Genomic DNA, 20,769 nt, shown 5'->3' on the forward strand with positions numbered 1-20,769 from the left:
GTAGATGGTTTAACAATTACAGCTAACGTTCATGTCATTTATCGTGTACCAACCACTATTCCAAGTCCTTCTCTGCTTCTAACTGGTCTAATCCTCTCAATAACCTCTGAGGCAGGTGCTGTTGTTATCCTCATTGGCAGATGAGGAAACTGAGGCACAGGGAGTGAAGGGCCTTCCCCAAGCACACAGCAAGTAAGTAGCAGAGATAGGATTTGAACCCAGGCCTCCAAATCCAAAGCCTGGGCCTAGACTATCATGTATTGTCCTGCTGACATAAGTACATATATATTTTTTTAATGTTGTTTTTATTTTATTTATTTTTTATCCTCACCTGAGGACAATTTTCCATTTTTGTTCAGATAGAGTGGGAGGGAGAGAGAGAAAGAGAGAGAGAGAGAGAGAAATATCAGCGTGAAAGGGACACATTGAGTGGCTGCCTCCCACATGTCTCTAACTGGGACCGGGAAGGAATCACAACCGAGGTATATGCCCTTGGCCAGAATCGAGCCTGCAACTCATTGGTCTGTGGGCCTATGCGGTAACTGCTGAGCCAAACCAGCCAGAGCTAAGCACATATTTTTATTTTTAAAATTTTATTTTTATGAATTTTATCTTTTTATTGTTGAAAGTATTATAGATATCCCCTGTTTATCCCCCATTGACCCACTCCTCCCCACTCCCACCCCCCTCTCGCTTTCCTCAAACTATTGTCTATGTCCGTTGGTTGTGCATATAAATTCTCTGGTTTATCTCTCTCCCCTACTCCCTTTCCCTCTGAGGTTTGTCAGTCTGTTCCATGTTTCCATGTCTCTGGATCTATTGTTCATCAGCTTATTTTGTTCATTATATTCCACATATCAGTGAGATAATGTGGCACTTGTCTTTTTCTGTCCTATTTCTCTCAGCATAATACTAAGCACATCTTTTTTTAAAAAGGTTTTTTTTTTTCTTTATTGCTTTTTTTCTTAGAGAGAGGAAGGGAGATGGAGAGAGAGATAGAAACATTGATGAGAGATAATATCAATTGGCCACCTCCAACTTGCCCTCCACTGGGGATCTGGCCCACAACCTGGGCATGTGCCCTGACTGGGAATCAAACTGGCGACTTCTTGGTGCATGGGCCGATGCTCAACCACTGAGCCACACTGGCCAGGCTAAACACGTATTTTTATATGTATAGAAGAATCTGGGTGATTAAAAGCAAAGTGTAAGCAGTGTTTTTGTGAGATGTTTCAAGTGGGACTTTGATTTTCTCCTATTTTCCAGATGTTCTATTACCTGTGTGTGTGGAGAAAAGAGGCGTGGATGTAACAGGGCCTTCAGCAGTGCCTTATCCCCCAAGATCCCTATCTTGTTTGGACCCTGTTTTAAAAGTGTGGTTACACCCTGGGCCTGTTTGGCTCAGCAGCTAGAGCATCAGCCCATGGACCAAAGAGTCATGGGTTCAATCCCAGTCAAGGGCATGTACCTTGGTTGCAGTTCTGTATCTAGCTCTGGTTGGGGTTGTGTGGGAGGCAACCAACTGATATATCTCTGTACATCGATGTGGCTCTCTCACATGGATGTTTCTCTCTCTCTCCCTCCCTCGGGTGAGGATTAAAAAAAAAAAGGTGTGGTTAGATGCTGCTAGGTCAATACCTTAAGATACATCACTTTCATGAAGCTAAAGTATCTGAACGCCCAGGCACCTTAGAGTTTAATTCCTATTCCTCCTGCATTGCCTGTGAGGAAATGCAACCCCCAGAGGCTAAGGGCCATGGCTGAGTTCGCACCCTGGAGCCCCAGGGGCAGCCTTGTGCTTCTCTTTTCTCATGACATCATGCTGCCTCCAGAGTGGAAGGTGTGAACAATAGTTTCCCTCTGCTCTTTTCTCTCTGCTGGAAGCAGTCCCTGACCCTGCTGACATCACTTCCTACTGCCCTGAAATCTGGCCTGGGGTTTCCAGTGACTAACGTTGCAACTCCAGGAACTTTCCATCCTAACAGGCACTTTCCTGAAGGCTTTCTCTCTGCAGGAAGCTGTCACAACCTCCTCATTCCTTCAGAGGAGAAGGGATTGTGCAACATGATTGTGTCCCTCCTGGCTCTGAGGTCTAGCATTGTATCTGTGGCTGTTAGGATCAAGTCCAAACCCCTGGCCCAGCATGCCAGGCCCTTGGTTATGTTTCCCTGGGCTTCACTCTTGCTTCCTTTCCTCACTCCCTTCAGTTATGTTTGTATTTTTCTAACAGAAAAGCTCCATTGGCTTCTGGTTTACTCACCACAGGGTCTCTAGAGCTTGTCATGGATCTGGAGCACGGTAGTGATTCAATCATATTTTGTTGAATGAATGAATGACTTGATGTTCACATAGATTCTTGCTCTGTGATTTCAGAAACCCTAAAACTGAAGCATGATTATTTTATTTCAAGTTAAATAAAATAGCCCTGGCCGATTTGGCTCAGCGGTTAGAGTGTTGGCCTGCGGACCAAAGAGTCTCGGGTTTGATTCCGGCCAAGGGCACATACCTCAGTTGCGGTTCTTCCCCGGCCCTGGTTGGGTTATATGGGAGGCAACCGGTCGATGTGTCTCTCTCACATTGATCTCTCTCTCTCTCTCTCTTTCTCTCCCTCCTTCCCTCCCATTCTATCTGAAGATAAATGGAAAAATATCCTCGGGTGAGGATTAAAAAATATAAAATACCTTTCTTATTTTATTAAACTCAGCAGACTACTTTGTGACCCTTCAAAAAGGCCATTTATGAAGAGTTTGTAACCACTGGGAAAATGCTTATGGTGTAAACAAGAGCAGGCTGCAAAATTTTCGTCTTACAGAACTACACCTATGTGTGTGGGGGGAGGGGTTCAGAAGGGAAAGTACCCTAATAGGATGCTATGTAACTTGTTTTGTTAGTCCCCCTGTCCCGTATTTCCCAAATTTACTTTAATGAACAACCATTAAATTTATAATAAAAAAATGAATGCATTATTTTTAGTATTGCCAATGGTAGCCCCTTGCAAATTTTGTGCAGTGCTTCAGAGTTGGCAAAGTGTTTTTAGAACCATAAGCTCTCTTTTTTTTAAATTAATTCATTTTTTTGGTTAATCCTCGAAGATTTTTTAAAATTTTAATTTATTTTTTTAAACTTATCTTTATTGCCCTGGCCAGTTTGGCTCAGCGGTTAGAGCATTGGCCTGCGGTCCAGAGAGACCCGGGTTCGGTTCCCGCTAAGGGCACGTACCTCGGTTGCAGTTTGTCCCCGGCCATGGTCGGTCGTGCAGGTGGCAGCCACTCGATGTGTTCCTTTCATGTCGATGTTTCTCTCTCTCTCTGTTCCTCTCTCCCTCCCACTCTACCTGAACAAAAAATGGAAAAACGTCCTCAGGTGAGGATAAAAAAAATAAAATAAAATAAACTTATCTTTATTGTTTAGTGTATGACAGATGTTCCTCATTTTTTCCCCACTGACCCCCTCCTCCCCACTCCTGCCTTTCCCCACACTGTTGTCTGTGTCCATTGGTTATGCATATATGCATATAAGTTCTTTGGTTTATTTCTTTCCTCCCCCCAACCCCCCTTCCCTTTGAGGTTTGTCAGTCTAGCAACCAATTTGTACTTCTTAATCCCTTCACCTTTTCCCTCCATTCCCCCAACCCCCCTCCCATCTGGCAACCAACAAAATGTTCTCTGTATCTATGAGAATGCTTCTGTTCTGCCTGTTCATTTTGTTTGTAGATTAAATTGTCGACAGATATGTATTCATTGTCATTTTGTTTGTTCATATTTTTAATCTTTTTCTTCAAGAAGACTCTTCAACATTTCATATTAAAAATGATTTGGTGGTGATGAACTTCTTTAGTTTTTCCTTGTCTGGGAAACTCTTTATATGGCCATCAATTCTAAATGATAGCTTTGCAGGATAGAGTAATCTTAGTTGTAGGTTCTTGCTTTTCATCACTCTGAATATTTCTTGCCACTCCCTTCTGGCCTGCAAAGTTTCTTTTGAGAAATCAACTGACAGTCTTATGGGAGCTCCCTTGTAGGTAACTAACTGCGTTTCTCTTGCTGCTTTTAAGATTCTCTCGTTGTCTTGAACTTTTTGCATTTTGATGATGATGTGTCTTGGGGTGGGCCTCTTGAGGGTTCATCTTGTTTGGGTCTCTCTGTGCTTCCTGGACTTGTATGTCTGTTTCCTTCACCAAGTTAGGGAATTTTTCTGCCATTATTGTTTCAAATAGGTTTTCAATTTCTTGTTCTCTCTTTTCCTTCTGGCATCCCCAAGATGCAAATGTTGGCATGCTTGAAGTTGTCCCAGAGGCTCCTTACACTATCCTCATTTTTTTGGATTTTTTTTCCTTTTGTTGTTCTGATTGGGTGTTTTTTGCTTCCTTATATTCCAAATCGATGGTTTGCTTCTTGGCTTTACCTACTCTACTATTGAATCCCTGTAAATTATTCTTTATTTCAGTTAGTGCCTTCTTCATTTCTGACTGTGCATCCTTCATTTCTGACTGATCCTTTTTTATGCTCTTGAGGCCCTCACTAAGCTCGCTGAGGTTCTCACTAAGTTCATTGAGCATCCTTATAAGCAGTGTTTTGAACTTAGCATCTGTTAGGTTGCTTATCTCCATTTTGCTTAGTTCTTTTCCTGGAGTTTTGTTCTGTTCTTTCATCTGGGACCTGTTTCTTTGTCTCCTCATTTTGGCTGCCTCCCTGTGTTTGCTTCTGTGTATTACTTAATGAGAGATATGGGGACTATCTGAGACCAGATGCTGCTTGTTTGAAAGAATTTAGGAAAACCTGAAGCAGGGTCCAAGACAGGCCAATCCTATGGTTAAGCAACTGGCAACAGCTTGGGTGGGCCCAAAAGTTGGGTGGGGCGGGGCCTCAGGGAATCACCAGGGTGGGGCAACCAGTGTGAGCCAGGTTGCTGGAGTCCCAGATATGGCTTCTGTCTGCTGCCCCAGGGAAGGGCTCACCAAAGGAACAAAGGCCTCTGACAGCACATCTGTCCAGGAGAAAGCTCCCTCTCCAGCCCTCGCTCCAATGCCAAACAGCTCAGTTCTTCCCTGCATGTCTCTGGCGCCCCTCAAGCTGTTTCCCCTCTGAGTTTAGAGGGAACAAGTCCGAGTAAATCCATGTGCGGGCCCTTTAAAAGGAGCTGCCTGGGGCTCCAGCTGCCTCAGCCTCCCTGAGCCTCAGTTCCCGCTGGTTTTTCCAGCCAGAAGTTATGGGGACTTCTCTTCCTGGCACTGGAACCCTGAGCGGGGCGCCTGGTGTGGGACGGGGACCCCTCAGTCCTCAGGGAGGATCTTCCCAGCTGAGGTATCCTAATTTTTATCCACTACACGTGAGTGTGGGACCAGCCCGTTGCGCCTCCGCCCCTCCTACCAGTCTCGATGTGGCTGCTTCTTTAATTCCGTAGTTGTAGGACTTCCATTCAGCTTGATTTCAGGTGGCTTTGAATGATGGTTGTTCTGTAGTTTAGATGTAACTTTGATGTGGTTGTGGGAGGACGCAATACTGCGTTTACCTATGCCGCCATCTTGACCGGAAGTCCTTTAATTCATTTTTAGATAGAGTGGAAGGGAGGAATGGGGAGAGAGAGAGAGACATCGAAGTGAGAGAGACACATAGATTGGTTGCCTCCTGCATGACCCCAACCAGGGCCAGGGAATCAAACCTGCAACCCAGGTATATGCCCTTGACTGGGAATCAAACCTGAGACCCTTCAGACCGTGGGCCGACAATCTAACTGCTGAGCCAAACTGACCAGGGCTCTACAGGCTCTCTTGATCCTCCTAACAGCTCTGTGAGGATGCTGGGCCATGGGGGTTGGCTCATTCATTCATTCATTCATTCATTTAGATTTCCCCTGCCAGAGCTGGGACTTAGGGGTGAGGAGAATGAAATGCTCAGGGTAAAACTTAAGGAGGCACCTACTCTTCAGATGCTCCAAGTGTTACCAGCAATATTGGTGGCGAAACAGCATCAGTGGTTACTGGCAAAGTTGGACCTTGGTTCTTGAATTCAGCAAAGAAAGAATTCAGAGCCAGGAACTAAAATTATAAGATAAAATTTATCTAGAAAGTCACAGAGGTAACAGAAATGAGTCAGCTGGGCTGAGTAGGCTCAGGAAACAAGTTATAGAAACAAAAGAAGGGCCCCTGGAGCTTAGGAGAGAGAAAGGCAAAGGTAATGCCCTGGGGGGAAGAAGAGGGGAGAAAATGAAAGACACAGGAGTGCTCTGGAGAGGGAGAGCATGCTGGGTCCTTCATCTTGAGGGTTTTAAAGGCTGGGAGTTTAGGGGAGGATCTCAATAGAGTGTTCATCAGCTTTATGCTGATGTACCAAAATGAGATTTATTTCTATGACTTTCATCTGTCCTTGGGTGTGGTTGATACTAATTGGATTTTGTTATCTCTCTGAGTAGGGTGATTGATATTTATTTATTTATTTAATTTTATTCCTCACCCAAGGATATTTTTCTTTTTTTTTTTTTATCCTCACCCGAGGGCATTTTTCCATTTTTTGTTCAGGTAGAGTGGGAGGGAGAGAGAGGAACAGAGAGAGAGAAACATCGATGTGAAAGACACATCAAGTGGCTGCCACCCACACGACCGACCAGGGCTGGGGACAAACTGCAACCGAGGTACATGCCCTTAGTGGGAACCGAACCCGGGTCTCTCAGGACCGCAGACCGACGCTCTAACCGCTGAGCCAAACCGGCCAGGGCCCAAAGATATTTTTCTACTTATTATCAGATAGAGTGGGAGGGAGGGAGAGAGAGAGAGACAGAGAGAAACATTGACGTGATAGAGCCACATTGACTAGTTGCCTCCCGCACGACCCCACCAGGGCCAGGGACAAACCACAACCGAGGTATCTGTCCGTGGCTGGCATGGAACCCATGACTCATTGGTCCACGGGCCATCGCTCTAACCGCTGAGCTAAATCGGCCTGGCAGGTGATTTATTTTTTAAAAATGTCTTTTAGCCCTGGCCGGTTTAGCTCAACGGTAGAGTGGTAGAGCGTGGGCCCACAGACCAATCAGCCATGGGTTTGGTTCCAGTCAAGGGCATGTACCTAGGTTGCGGTTCATCCCCGGCCTGGTCAGTATCATGCGAGAGGCAGCCAGTCGATGTGCCCCTCTCATGTCGATGTTTCGCGCTCTCTCTCTTTCTCTCCCTCCCACTCTGTCTGAAGATAAATAGAAAAATATCCTTGGGTGAGGTTTAAAAAAAAAGCTAGCTGCATTGATAATACTGAAAAGTACATGGGAAAGAGTGCTCCACTGCTTGAGGCACTGTACTCGATACATAGCCTTCCCTGAGTAAAGGACAGCAAGCTCTTTTAAAATATGTTTTTATTGATTTCTTTTAGAGAGAGAGAAAGGGAGAGAGAGAGAGATAGAAACGTCGATTGGCTGCCTCCTGCTGACTCCCACTTGGGATCAAGCCCGCAACCTGACATGTGCCCTGACCGGGAATCAGACTGGGAATCAGACCGGGATCTCTTAGTCCATGGCAGGATGCTCAATCCACTGAGCCACACCGGCCAGGCTGAGTAGTGTGATTTAAATGATTTACCCTCTGGTTGGGGAGGAAAAGTGTTAACCATTTACTTTAATTTCGATTTACTAGATAGCTGTAAACTGCTTGGCTGTTTAACTCTCTGTCTCAGTTTCCAATTCCACTTGTCCTGACTTACTAGCATGCCTCAAGTGCATGGTCTGCACTAAGAATGAGCCTCTCCTTAAATTTTGCCTCCAGGGCACCTCCCCTGCGGGACCCTAGTCCTGGTCCTGCCCCCCACTCTGTTGTGCCAGGCACTATTCTCTGTTCTGGGGATCTAAGAGTGAACAGAACACATAAAACTCCCACACAAGGCTTCTATTCCAGAGGGAAGACAGGCAAAATTGTTGCCCCACCGAGGAGACAGGCTCCAGGGGGAAGTGACTTGCCCAGAGCAAATAAGCTCAAGGCCCCTGACTCTCTCCAGCGGTCTTTCTCCAAAGTCTTGTGTGACAGCAAAGTTGATATTTAGGTTGGTGTGTTAATGTGCTTGTCCGAGTGGGTATTAAATGGGATCAGCATTATAACTTGGGCTGTCTGTGGACCCCAGCTGCCGGTGGAATTTCAGTATGGTGGGGGGCGGATGGGGAAGATGTTATGGACAGAGCCCGACCAGCACGCTGACCCTCTCATGGAGGGGCCGCTTTTCTAACTCTAAGCAGATCCTCTCACTCGCCTTCTAGCCTCCTACGTGATCACAGACCTGACCCAGCTGCGGAAGATCAAGTCGATGGAGCGGGTGCAGGGCGTGAGCATCACCCGGGAGCTGCTGTGGTGGTGGGGGATGCGGCAGGCCACCGTCCAGCAGCTGCTGGACCTGCTCTGCCACCTGGAGCTCTACCGTGCTGCCCAGATCATCCTGAACTGTGAGTAACGAAGATGGTCCCCTGCGGCTGGCCCTGGAGCGTGTTTCAGCAGGAGCTGCGTGCACTCTCTGGCCTTAAAACCTTTATGAATCTTTTTAAAAAAATGTGAATGAGCCCTGGCTGGTTTGGCTCAGAGGTTAGAGCGTCAGCCTGCGGACTGGAGAGTCCCGGGTTCGGTTCCCACTAAGGGCACGTACCTCGGTTGCAGTTTGTCCCCGGTCCCGGTTGGGGTCGTGTGGGTGGCAACCAGTCGATGTGTCTCTCTCACTTCGAAGTTTCTCTCTATCTCCTTCTTCCTCTCTTCCTCCCACTCTATCTGAAGATAAATGCAAAATAAGTAAATAAATAAAAATAACAAATGTCCTCAGGTAAGGATTTAAAAAAATGTGAATGAGCTTTGCACAGTGGCAGTATCATAACCAATGTAGTTTATCTGAGGCGGGAAGATTACTAATTGAAAACTTTTTCCAATACCCTGCTATGATGACTTGAAATACAGTATGCATTGGCAATTTAAAAATTTTTTGAATGAAAGAGCTTATCATCCAACTAAGAAGTTAGCCACAGAAGTTACTTCTGGTCATGGGTGGAGATGGAGGTCACACCCAGGATGTCTGTATCCAGAGCTCTCATTCTTAGCTTTTCTCATGGGAACATTCCAGATCACAGTGCTTGACCTTCTAGGAAACACTGACATTTTGCCTGTAGGTCTCTTTTCTGAGGAGAACTTGACTCAGATCCCTGCCTTCCTCTTCCAACTGCCCCTATCCTCTCAGGGCTGTGAGAGGCTCCCTTTGTTCCCCAAACCTCTTTCTCTTCCCCTTAGCCTTGTTGATTAAAATTGCCTGAGGAAGAGAGATTCAAGCCTGTTTTCACATCCACAAATCCCCCCCGGCCGTTCTTTGTTTTGGGAATTTGGTTGTGGTTTCACTCTGTGTTCTCAGGCAAGACACTTCCCCTTTCTGTACCCCCCACACCCCAACAAAAATAAAGTGCTATAAATTTCTGTTACTTTTTGGAGGTGAATATAGAGGGTGTGTGTGAAGCATTTGACGTTTCTGTAGTCCAACTGGTCAAAGCCAGTTTCCCGTCCCTGACTGTAGTGAGGCAGGATAGTAAGAAGCTAGGAAAATTCCTTGGCAAGTGGAATAGGGAAACTGACAGATAAACAGCAGTCCGCAGCCAATAGAAAATCCAGATGCCAAGCAGTTTGCAGCCATCTAGTAAATTCTACCCTCTCCAAACCAAGGGCAGTTAAAAGTAAGTGGTTTGGTCCTGGCCGGTTTGGCTCAGCAGTTGGAGTGTTGGCCTGTGGACCAGAGAGTCCTGGGTTCTGTTCCCGCTAGGGGCACGTACCAAAAAAAAAGGTAAAAGGTTTGCACTTCTCTTCCCCAACCAGAGAATAGCCTAAATCAGGGAGACAGAGAGCAGAAATCCAATTAGCACCATTTGCCAACCATATCCAAGGACAGATGAAGTTGAGAATAAATCTGATTTTGGTGCAACAGCCTAAAGCTGATAAGTATCCTGTTGAAATTCTCCCCTAAGATCTCCCCTGAACACTCAGCCTTTAAAACCCTCAAAACAAGATCCACCTCACTGTCGCTCCCAGGAGCATGCCTACGCCTCCCCCACCTCCTTCTCCCCCCACAGGCATGCACCTCCTAAACGCTAAGGGACCCCAGGAGACTAGCAACCAGGGCTGCCATGGGCAGTGGCCGTTCATCCTGGGCAAACCCCCTGACCCTGTCCCCAAGGCCCGCTTTCCTCTGACTTTAAAAAAAAACTTTTTTTTTTTTATCCTCACCTGAGGACATTTTTCCATTTTCTTAATTCAGATAGAGCGGGAGGGAGAGAGGAAGAGAAAGAGAGAAACATCTCTGTGAAAGGAACACATCGAGTGGCCACCCACACGACCCAACCAGGGCCGGAGACAAACTGCAGCCAAGGTACATGCCCTCAGCAGGAACCGAACCCAGATCTCTGTGGACCGCAGGCTGACACTCTAACTGTCGAGCCAAACCGGCCAGGGCTCCTCTGACTTCTTAGTGAGCCAGCAGCCCAGCCTGGGCTCACTTCCCCACCTAGTCCCTCTTCTGTATCCCAGGCCCGTCCTGTTTCACCGCCCGGGTTCAATAAACGTCCTCTAAAATTCACTTGGACTTGTGCTGTGCAGTTTCTCCTGCACTAAGTCAGGAACCTACACACTACCAGCTGGTCTGAGGCAGACCCGCGGGGCTAGGCCCCCTGTCCAGTCACAGTAGCATTAATTAAACCTTATTTTGCATGGACTTGTTGAAGATTGTGACCGGGCTCAGCTGCCGGCAGTTTGAGCCCCTGACTTCTGCCTACCACTTAAAGGGGTTTAATTAGATTAGAGTAAAACAGTGTTTGTCAGTCACACACACTAATAGTCCTAGGTGTGCAGTGGCTTTTTCAGAGACTTATTATTTATATTTAACAGAGGTCTTCTGAAGGTTGGGCCTGAACTGAAAGGTGATGTATGGTAGCCACTGGGGACCACACAGGCATCAAGTCTTTTGAAATCATGTACTGTCAGTGGTTGCTGGTCTGACTGTGTGAAGCTGGGTGTATGGGTCTCTGTTCCTTGATATTATCTTGGCCTTACTTGCCAAGGCCATTGTGGTTCAATCTGTCAAACATTAAATGTCATAAGAATTAGAATAAATTAGTACAGAAGGCTTATTACCCAGCTACTTCCATCAAGCAAATCTACTTGCCAGTGTCAACCCCTTTTTACTCTCGTAGCTGTTGCTTGGCAGTCTCCTGGATTAGCATTTTAAGGGCCGACTGCAGTGACTTAAATAAGACAGTTTATTTTTCTCTCCTGTGACAGTCCAAGCTGCCCAGGGCTGATAGTGTTACAGGAAAGAGACCAAGTCCAGAGGGGGTCTGCCGCGGGCTGGTCTATAGCGGATAGTGGGTTCCTAACTTCGTGTAGAAAGATTTTGCAAAACTTGAGTTGAGGTGATTTTGAGAGGATGTTCATTAACGCTGGGGACAGTGAAACAAGGAAGGGCTTAGGACAGAAGAAGCAACAAGAGAGAGACAAGACGGGGCTGCTGTGGCTCTTTAGAAAAGTTATAAGAAAGGAGTCAAGGTGGGGCTGCTTTGGCTCACTGGAAAGTCAGAGAAAAGGGGCCGTGGGGACAGGTCCGTTGCTCCCCTGGCTGTAAGTCTCATGGGGTCCCTTAGAGCTTAGGAGATGCACGCTCTGGGGAGGGAGAGAGCATGCTGTGTCCTTTGTCTTGAGAGTTTTAAAGCCTGGGAGTTTAGGGGAGGTCTTAGGGAAAGATCTCAATAGAATATTCATCAGCTTTTCCAAATGTGTCCTTTCAGGGTCGTGGTCTCCACTGATTAGTCAGCAGAGCCAGGGGTTGTTTATTTGTCATATCAAGTAACTGGTCCTGGCATTACCTGCCGGAGGCCTAGATGTTATCTCTAGGGAGGAAGTGGGGGGCTCTAAAAACCACATGACCAGAGTTAAGGTCTGGGTGTCTAAACCGCATGTCCAGCGATGTGCAAATGTGGGAAAGGCCACCTGGGGACAAGGTCCAGCACCAGTTTTGCCTGCTGCTAGGCACCCGGGGCTTTGGCCCTGGTCACCTTTTGTACAGGCTGTGAAGAGCTCGCCAGTTTGTTCAGTCATCCGTCACAGTTTCCCCATTCCACTTGCCAAGGAATTTTCCTAGCTTCTTACTAACCTGCCTCACTAGGGCCGCTCAGTGGTGTGGAGAACCAGGTTCTTGCTTCTCCATTGCTCTACCATCTTGGACTGTGCCCCCAGGTGCACATTCCAAGCAGCAAGAAGAGTGTGTCTGGGAAGCTGCACACCTAACTCCCCTTCACAAGTCATTGGCCAGGACTAGTCACATGATCACACCTAGTTGCAAGGGAGGCTGGGATATGTAATCTTTAGCTGGGAGGTTATGTGCACAACTAAAATTTCTATTACTCTAGAAGAGGAGGGAATAAATAGTCCCTTCGGGCCTCCCAAATATCCATATACGTCTGCCTTCCCACACAGAAAACATGCTCATCTTTCCCCCAGGGGAGACAGGCCTGGTGTCTTAATCAGGTCCTTTAGCTCAAGGACCACGATCTGTGGGTGATGTGTAGTCTTCTCTGTCAGTGGTGGAATTTGAACAGGAAGGCCATTAAAACTCTCTTGGAAATGAAAAATATGCCATGGTACTTGTTAAAGTAGTTGACAATGCTGGCTGACAGGAATTGTCAAGGTCCCTTCTGCTAGGAGGGGGAATAAGTCCTTTTTGCTCAGTCCATTGGCAGCCCCTTGTGCTCAGGAAGCCAGAGATTCTCAAAGTGTTTCCCAGATTTGTAGTCATCCGCAGCACCAGGGAACTTGTTAGGGATGCAAATTCCTGGGCCTCACCTCACCTCTGATTCAGAAACTCTAGGGTGGGGCCCACTGCTTGAATACCTGGTCTCTAACTTCTGGCTCTGTCTTGGGGGGTTAGAGGAAGGGGTGGGCAGTTCCGGGAGCTCTCCTGTTCATTGTTCTCTGTGGCCTCTGCCCTTTTGGAGGGCTACAGGACTTCCACAGCCCGCTTCCTGCTGCTGTGGGTTTGAGAGCCTGAGGGAGCTGTAGAGGTCAAATAATTACAAGCTTTTGTCACATGAGGCCTGTGGTTTCTCTGGCAATACAATTCTCTTAAAAAACTAGAAGCTTCTGTACTTTTGGCTTCTAATCAGTTCTGATTCAGCCTAGACATATTTTAGCTCTTAGCCCTGGAATGTTTGGTCTTTCATATAGTGGCCTGTGCACTGGGCCTGCCTGCCTCTGCTCCTAATTGGATGTGCTGACTTGCAGCCTCCCTAAGGCCACTCAAAACAATACCTTGGATGGGCAGGAAGCACTGTTCATTGGATTTTGCCTCTGGGCTCTCTGTCCGGCAGAGAAGAGGTTCATTGGTGGAACTGAGAAAGGTGAATGGTGATTAGAAGGGTTAGGGCCATGGTCTTATCTCCTGCTGAGGCTGTTTCTTCAGAGCCCCTAAAATGGGGCTTCTTGGTCAACTCGGATTGTCAACTACAGGCTGAGAGGGTCTTCCTTTTCAAATCTGCTCCTGCATGGTCTTGTTCCATGGGAGTTCATCTCTCTTTTGTTGAAGGTTCCTGAAAAAGAAAGCACATACAGCAACATTCGGAACATTTTCAACTTCTCCCCTTAGTTACAACTGTTCTCAGAATAGGGACTGCCTTCCGAGTGTCACAGGTGATAATGGTTTTACCAACTTTTCTGCTTTGCTTTAAGAAGAGTAACGAGCTTTCCAGTCTGCAGTGCCTGGATCCTTGCTGCTTGGGGCTCCACTCCTGGGCACCAAATTCTGTGTTTGTTATTATATTGGTTTGGCCGTGATAAGAAAGGCCAATAACAGTAGCTTAAACTAAAAGAGTGTTTCTTTCAGGTAGTAGTGTGTGTGTTGGCCATCCAAGGCTGATATGGTGGATTCACAGTGTCAGGGATTCAGGCTTTTTTTCTGTTATTCTGCTGTCCTGAACATGTGGCTTCCATCTTATAGTTTGAGATACTTGCTCCTGCTTCTGCCATTTGCGGATTCCAGCCAGCAGGACGGGGAGGACACTTTTCTTTTAAGGGTACGATCTAGAAGATGCACTTACCACTTCACTAGATTCCGTTGGCTAGAACTTGCTCACATGACCATAATTAGCTGCAAAGGAGCCAAGAAATGTAGTTTTTAGCCAGGCAGCTGTATGTCTAGCTGAAACTTCCTGAATGTAGGAAGACAAAGAGAATGGATATTCTCTACCATGTTTATACTGTCTCTAAATACTGTGCTTATAATGTTCTTTTTAATATTTATCAATTTAAACATTCACAAACTTCCTAGAAGAGGATTTGGTTTATAGACACGTTTCCTACCTCTTCCTCCTAATACATTTATATCACAATTTTTAGTTCCTCTATAGATTGTTTTTGCAACTGAACAAAAAATGTTTTTATTGATTTTAGAGAGAGAAGAGAGGAAGGGAAAGGGAGCAAAACATTGACGATGAGAGAAACATCAGTCATCTGCCTCCTACATGTATCCTATTGGGGATTGAGCCTGCAGCCCGGGCATGTGCCCTGACCAAGGAACTGAACCAGCAACCTCTTGGTGCACAGGACAATGCCCAACCAACTGAGCTACACTGGCCAGGGCTGCTTTTGCAACTTTTGACACATATCCTTGCATTTCTAGTTCTTTTTCCATCAGCCCTCGGCAACGCCTCTTGATGCTCTACTCTGTAACAGGAAGATGTTTGCTCCCTTGCCCTTCCCTACCCTCTCCTTTCCATTTCACTTCCCAACTCGTAGCAAAGCCAGTTATGAAGTAGTCTGCTATGGATATCATCACATCTCCAGTTTCTGCTTAGCCCACAGGGAAGAGCTGGGTTTTGGATGAAGCCCCAGTTTCTGGGTCAGGATCTAAAGGAGAATCCTGCCTTTGGGTTGTGATTGGAGATGTCTTATGATGGGGGAAGCACCGCATGTATAGGTCATCTGCAGGGCACGTCATAGTCTAGAGTAGCATTTCCCAAACATGTGCCTTAGCAGAGTGCTCCAGCAACACAACCCCTGCAAACGAAGGGTTCACGAATAACTAAACTTGGAAAATCTTGTATGCTTTATCAGTGCCCCCTACCTTTAGAGATTCACAATGTATACCGGCATGTTAAAGCTTTGATAAGTCCTGTAGCAAAGAAACCTATTTGGGCCAGTGTTTTCCATTTATATTTGACCATGGAACTCCCTTTTCATATGATACTTATTAATATTCCCATGGAACTAACACACTGTGGGACTCACTATTCTAGTGAAATGGTGACCATGGTGAAATTGCTGGGCAGCTCAGGGGATCTGAGTGAGGGGATCAGGTGCAGCATTTATGGAGTCAGGCCAGCATTCAGCATTAGAAAAATCTGACCCCAGGGCTTAGGGCCAACCATCACCCTGGAACTTAAAACACAAGAGTCCTCATCCTAGAGAGACTTTTCCAGACTAGGGGGGCCAATGAACTGGGCTTCAGAGCCTGTGTGCCATCATCTTGGGGGCTTAGGAGCAGGAATCAAGGGAGAGGCCAAAGTGTCAGAGCTGTGGCTTCCAGCTAAAGACGGTTAGTCTGCCATCACTGCCGAGCTGTGGAGCTAGTTAAATGCTGCCAAAAGCAGGCATAAGAGCTGAGCCTGTTGATGGCTGAGATCGGATGGCTCTAGCTCTGAGCATGGAGACTAGAACCAGGCGTGCCTCCCCTGTGAGGTGAAGCTCTCCCTCGTTCCTCCCCAGAGGGAGTTAGATACACAGAGCTGGGCAAGAGACTTAATAATGAACTAAAGAAATATTTATTGAGTGCCCGCTATGTGCTGGGCACTGGGGACACAGCAATGAAAATATAGACAAGATCCCAGACCTCAAGGAGCTTGCAGTCTAGTGTGGATGATAATATGGAGACACATAGCCAACCACAGGGAGTGCTCAAAGGAGAAGTGTAGGTGGGTGGGCAGCTAGGTAGAGGGGAAGATCTCATCACAGGAAGCTTCTCCGAGGAAGTGAAACTGAAGGCTCCACTGGAAGGAGTGGGCCAGCAAAGTGAGGGGACACACAGGCATTTTTAGGCAAAGGGGGCAGCAGGTGCACAGGCCTGGAGGTAGGAAGGAGTGATGTTTGAGGACCCAAAGAGAGGCCATGGTGTCCTCCCACAGCTAGAGGACAATGGGGGGCTGGTGGGCTAAGACTGGGGAGGGGGTAGGGTCAGGTCACCAGAGTTTCACAGGCTGTGGTCAAATTTGCTTTCACCAGGAGCCAAGGGAAGATTTTGGAGGGCTTGTACCTGGGGAATATCCCGCTGTTCTGGTCACTGTGTGGAATGGGGGCCTGGGTGGTTCCAGGTATCAGCTAAGTAGGAAAGCAAGGAGCTTCTGAAATCTGAAAGGATTTGGGAGGTGACCAAGGTTTATCCTCTCATCTGCTGTTACCATCCTCCTGAGAGTCTTGAGTTTCTCAATTTTTGTGTAGTCTCTTGGTTGTGCAAGTTATTAGCTTTTGGTTTGGCATCTCATCCTAAGTCATTTCCTTCCTGGAGCTGAGCTCTCATTGAGTGGGGAATTTTGGGCTGCTACCTAAAGTGAAACAGAAGAGAATGAACTCTTTCTAGCCCGAAGAAGCTGAACTGTTACAAGAGCTCGACAGAGCCCGTGTGTTTGCTCTCTTGGAAGCTTTACCAACACCTTCCCCTTTCCAACTACCAGGGAACAATAAAACATGGATAGGAGTCAGACCCTAGGGCCACTGGGGACTGACCACTGGAGGTGGCACTGTGTTGGGCCAGGACCTCCCAGGTTAGGAGTCAGCATATCTGGGTTCTAGTCATAACTTGAATTTAGCATCTAATATATGTCAGGCAAACATCTTATCTCACAAATCTTGTTATCCCCATTTTATAATAAAGATACACGCCCAGAGATTGAGAAACATTCCCAAAGCCACATAGCTAGTAAGTAAGGGTCTGGGGTGGGAACTAGGGTTCACCGCACCTTAACCCCTGATGGGGTAGGTCACTAGATGGCATCAAGTCCCATTTCCCCTCTGAGAAATGGTTATTTGGTAGATTTTGCCCGGTCTACTTTTTTTTGGTAAACTGGGAGGCTTCAGAGCGTAAGAGATGGTAAGGTTTCTCTATAAAGTTATGGCTGTGTGGTTTAGGACAGGTCCCCTGACTTTCCTTCCACTCATTAGTTATTCCATTGGGAAAAAGTGAGGCTTTAATCACTATGGGATTCTTAGGGATAGTGTGAGAATGAACAGAGGGGCATGTGCTGTACATCTAAACTTGTCCCCATTGTTCTAGAGAGGAGGGTAGGAGCTGGAGGGAAGGAACTGTCGTTCACTGAACTCCTGCTCTGTGCTAAGCTGTTGTAAGTAGGCTCCTCTGGGATGCAAGTTTTAGACACACATTGAGATTATCCATTAATCAGGGTAGGCTAGGCTATGTTGTAGTCACAGATAAATAAATCCTGAAATCTTAGTTGTTCAACACAACAAAGATTGATTTCTCAAAGTCTGCTCCTGCCTGGTGCATTCCTGTTGCTGGCTATGTCATTTGGAATACATGGCTTCCAGGGTCACTGTGACAGGGGAAGGGAGGGGTGGAAGAGGTGCACCAGCTCTTGATTGCTTTGTCTAGAAGTGACTATAACATTTCCACTTAAAATTCATTGGTCAGAACCAGTCACGTGGCCCACTCTAATTGCAAGGGAGGCTGGGGTACTAGAGGGAGCAAATGGTTATTTGGTAAGCACAGTCTCAGCTACAGGTTACCTCAATTCAAGGGGGGTTGTGATAAAATTTTACCTAACCAGCCCGGCTCATGTGGCTCAGTGGTTGAGCATTGACCCATGCACCAAGAGGTCGCCAGTTCGATTCTCAGTTGGGGCACATGCCCAGGTTGTGGGCCAGATCCCCAGTGGGGGGCATTCAGGGGGCAGCCAGTCAATATTCTCCCTCATCGACGTTTCCATCTCTCTCTCCCTCTCCCTTCCTTTCTCTCTAAAAATCAATAAAAGAAAAAAAAAAGTTCTACCTAACCATGGCCTACAAAGTCTCACATAGTCTAACCCTTGCCTAGCTCTTTCACCTTATATCTGCCACTTTCCCTCTCATTCCTTCAGCTCAGCCACTAGGGTCATCCTTCATCTCAGGAATACACCAAATTATTTTCTGCTTCAGGACCTTTGAATATGCTATTCCCTCTCCTTAGAATGCTAGTCCCTCCCCCGCTCCCTTGCATTCTTCTCATAACTCATTCTTTTCATCTTTTGGGTCTGTGCTTAAATGATACCTGTCCACAGAAGCCTCCCTGGCCACCCTATATAAGTAAGTCTGTCAGGTGCCCCTTTCTCCTCAAGTTTGTTTTCTGCATAGAACTCATCCCAGTTTATAATTAGATATCTCTTGTTTAGCTAACTTAATGTCAGGATCATGTGAGTTTTGACAACTAATGACATCCCCAGTCTCTAACATAACAAATGAATGAATGAGGAAGGATGAGTCATTTTAGCAGCTGTTGCAGTACAGATCTACTGGAGAACCAGTGGGGGGGGGGATACATTAGGAAAACAGATCATGCCCTCAGATTTGTCTAATTTTGTGTTTAGTTTGAATTGGGAGTTTTGAGTCGGGGGGGTGTTTTGGGGGTGGGGTGCACTTTGGATGCCCAGGAGGGTCAGGTCCAGGGATTAGGAAAGGAAAAGAAAGGGCCCAGAAAGCTACGTGTGGCCAGCCAGCACCGGGGTTCTTTAGTTATGGCTGAACCACTTTCATTTGTTCTAGAAGGAATCCATCTGAATCAGCTGAAGAAGAAAAGCAAATGTACAGATATTACATCACTGTTTAACTTGAGGGCTGTGAAGGATGGGGGATTTCCAGAGTGTGCCCACAGAGGAAAGACCTTGTCAGCAGCTAGAGTCCCCTCTGCTCACGTGTGTGGGGCCTGGATTTGCTACTGTGTTAAATGTCCACGGGTGGCCAGGAAGGAGACCCCAAACCCCTCTGCCAAGGGCCCACCATGTATAAGCCTTTTAGTTGAAGGAAGTGGGGCATAAAGAAACAAAATATGAATAACTATTCTAGGTTTCCCTTTATTGAGGTATAAAGCAGAGAGGGTAATTGGACCATTCTGCAGGGCTGTTACCTGAGTTAAACAAGCCATGCGTATAGAAAAGCACTTAGGACAAAGCCCAGCCTAAGTTAGGGATGATGATATAACAATGGTGAGTAATACCAACAGCTTATAACTGTTGCGCACTTCCTTATTTATCCTCATGGCAACTCTCTGGGGCAGGGCTACAGTTCCTCATGTCATTTGTCAGGTGAGACCAGGAAAGGTTGCCTTGCCAGCAAGCCTGACTGGCCTGCATGACTGGGTGGAAGCATGCTGAATGCTGTGAGTTCATTTGGTTGCTCCTTAGAGAGTGTGGGATATCCTGAAAATACGAAGCAGAGAGGAAAAGAAATCAGGCCCGCCACCTCCTGTGAACCTTGAAGGGGGCACAGAGATATGCTTCTGCTCCCCCACCTTTGTCCCCCTGGTACCTGAAACTCAACCCTATTACCTAAGGAACTTTCAGAAACATCCAGACTCTGATATAGTTGGTCTAAGAACAGTCAACCCCTCAGTACTACAGCCACCAAAACTGCTACTTCTATACTGGCATCCTCTCCCTGTCCCTGGGGGTCTGGCATGGAGAAGAACCCTGGTTGCCTGTCCACTGTGTGTGACAAGGCTGGCTGCCAATGGCACAGGCAGGCACCAGCAGGTCCCACCTCTCCTCTAGCTGGCTCCTGTATTATGCTGCCCCACAGCCATGTGCCTTTTGAGACCTCGCCACTGCTCACAGAGTCACAGTTTTCCGTTAGAGGGTTTAAAATGTTGGAAGTGTTGCCCTGGCTGATTTGGCTCAGTGGTTAGAGTGTCAGCCCACGGACTGAAGGGTTGCAGGTTAGATTTCTGGTCAAGGGCACATACCTGGGTTGCAGGGTCAGTCCCCAGCCCCAGTTGGGGTCATGTGGTAGGCAGCCAATCAATGTGTCTCTCTCACACTGATGTTTCTCTCTCTCTCTCCTCTTGTTCCTCTCTCCCTTCTAGTCTATCTAAAAATTAATGGAAAAGTATCCTCAGGTGAGGATTAACAACAACAACAAAAATAGAAGTGTTGAAAATAGTCATCTACCCTAAATGCTTCTGTCAGAGACCCTAACTTGGGGATCAGAGGTTCTTTTTTTGTGCCATTGGGCAGGGAGACAGGACAGAGGATGACCATAAGTTTGTGCCTTGGCCTTGGGCCAGCTGCTTTATATATCTTGTCCCACTAAGTCCTGGGACAGTCGTGTATGTGTGTGTGTGTGTATATATATACACACATACATACATATATATATATATATATATTACATTTTTTTTCTTTATTGATTTTAGAGAGAGAGGAAGGGAGAGGGGGAGAGAGAGAGAAACATTGATGAGAGAACATCAATTGGCTGCCTCCTGCATGCACCTCACTGGGGATCGGGCCTACAACCTGGGCATATGCCCTGACCGGGAATCAAATCGGCAACCTTTTGGTGCATGGGTCGACACTCAACCACTGAGCCACAACAGCCGGGCCAGTCGTATATTTTTATTTTGGCTCTATAGAAAATACAAATGAAGCTCAGGATTAAAAAATTTGTTCTTGGACACAGCTAGGAATCTTAGAGGCTGGATCTAGGAATGGGAGCTTCCCCACACTTTGTTCTTTTTAAAATTTTGTATT

The 20,769-nt window shown here is 46.7% G+C and overlaps 1 protein-coding gene and 1 non-coding gene across 2 annotated transcripts in view; both read left to right on the top strand.

The window, feature by feature from the left end:
• The window catches only part of IRAK2 (interleukin 1 receptor associated kinase 2), a 71,284-nt gene that overhangs the window by 7,628 nt on the left and 42,887 nt on the right, over window positions 1-20,769 (top strand). Inside the window, exon 2 of the mRNA XM_036267227.1 lies at window positions 8,236-8,418. Coding sequence (XP_036123120.1) covers window positions 8,236-8,418 — 183 coding nt within the window. The remainder of the gene's footprint in view (window positions 1-8,235; window positions 8,419-20,769) is intronic.
• On the top strand, window positions 8,812-8,952 carry LOC118633676. The gene has a single exon (XR_004960224.1). It is a non-coding gene; the product is annotated as a U4 spliceosomal RNA (small nuclear RNA).

Source organism: Molossus molossus, unplaced genomic scaffold, assembly GCF_014108415.1.
Source record: "Molossus molossus isolate mMolMol1 unplaced genomic scaffold, mMolMol1.p scaffold_m16_p_18, whole genome shotgun sequence".
NCBI classification, from domain to species: domain Eukaryota; kingdom Metazoa; phylum Chordata; class Mammalia; order Chiroptera; family Molossidae; genus Molossus; species Molossus molossus.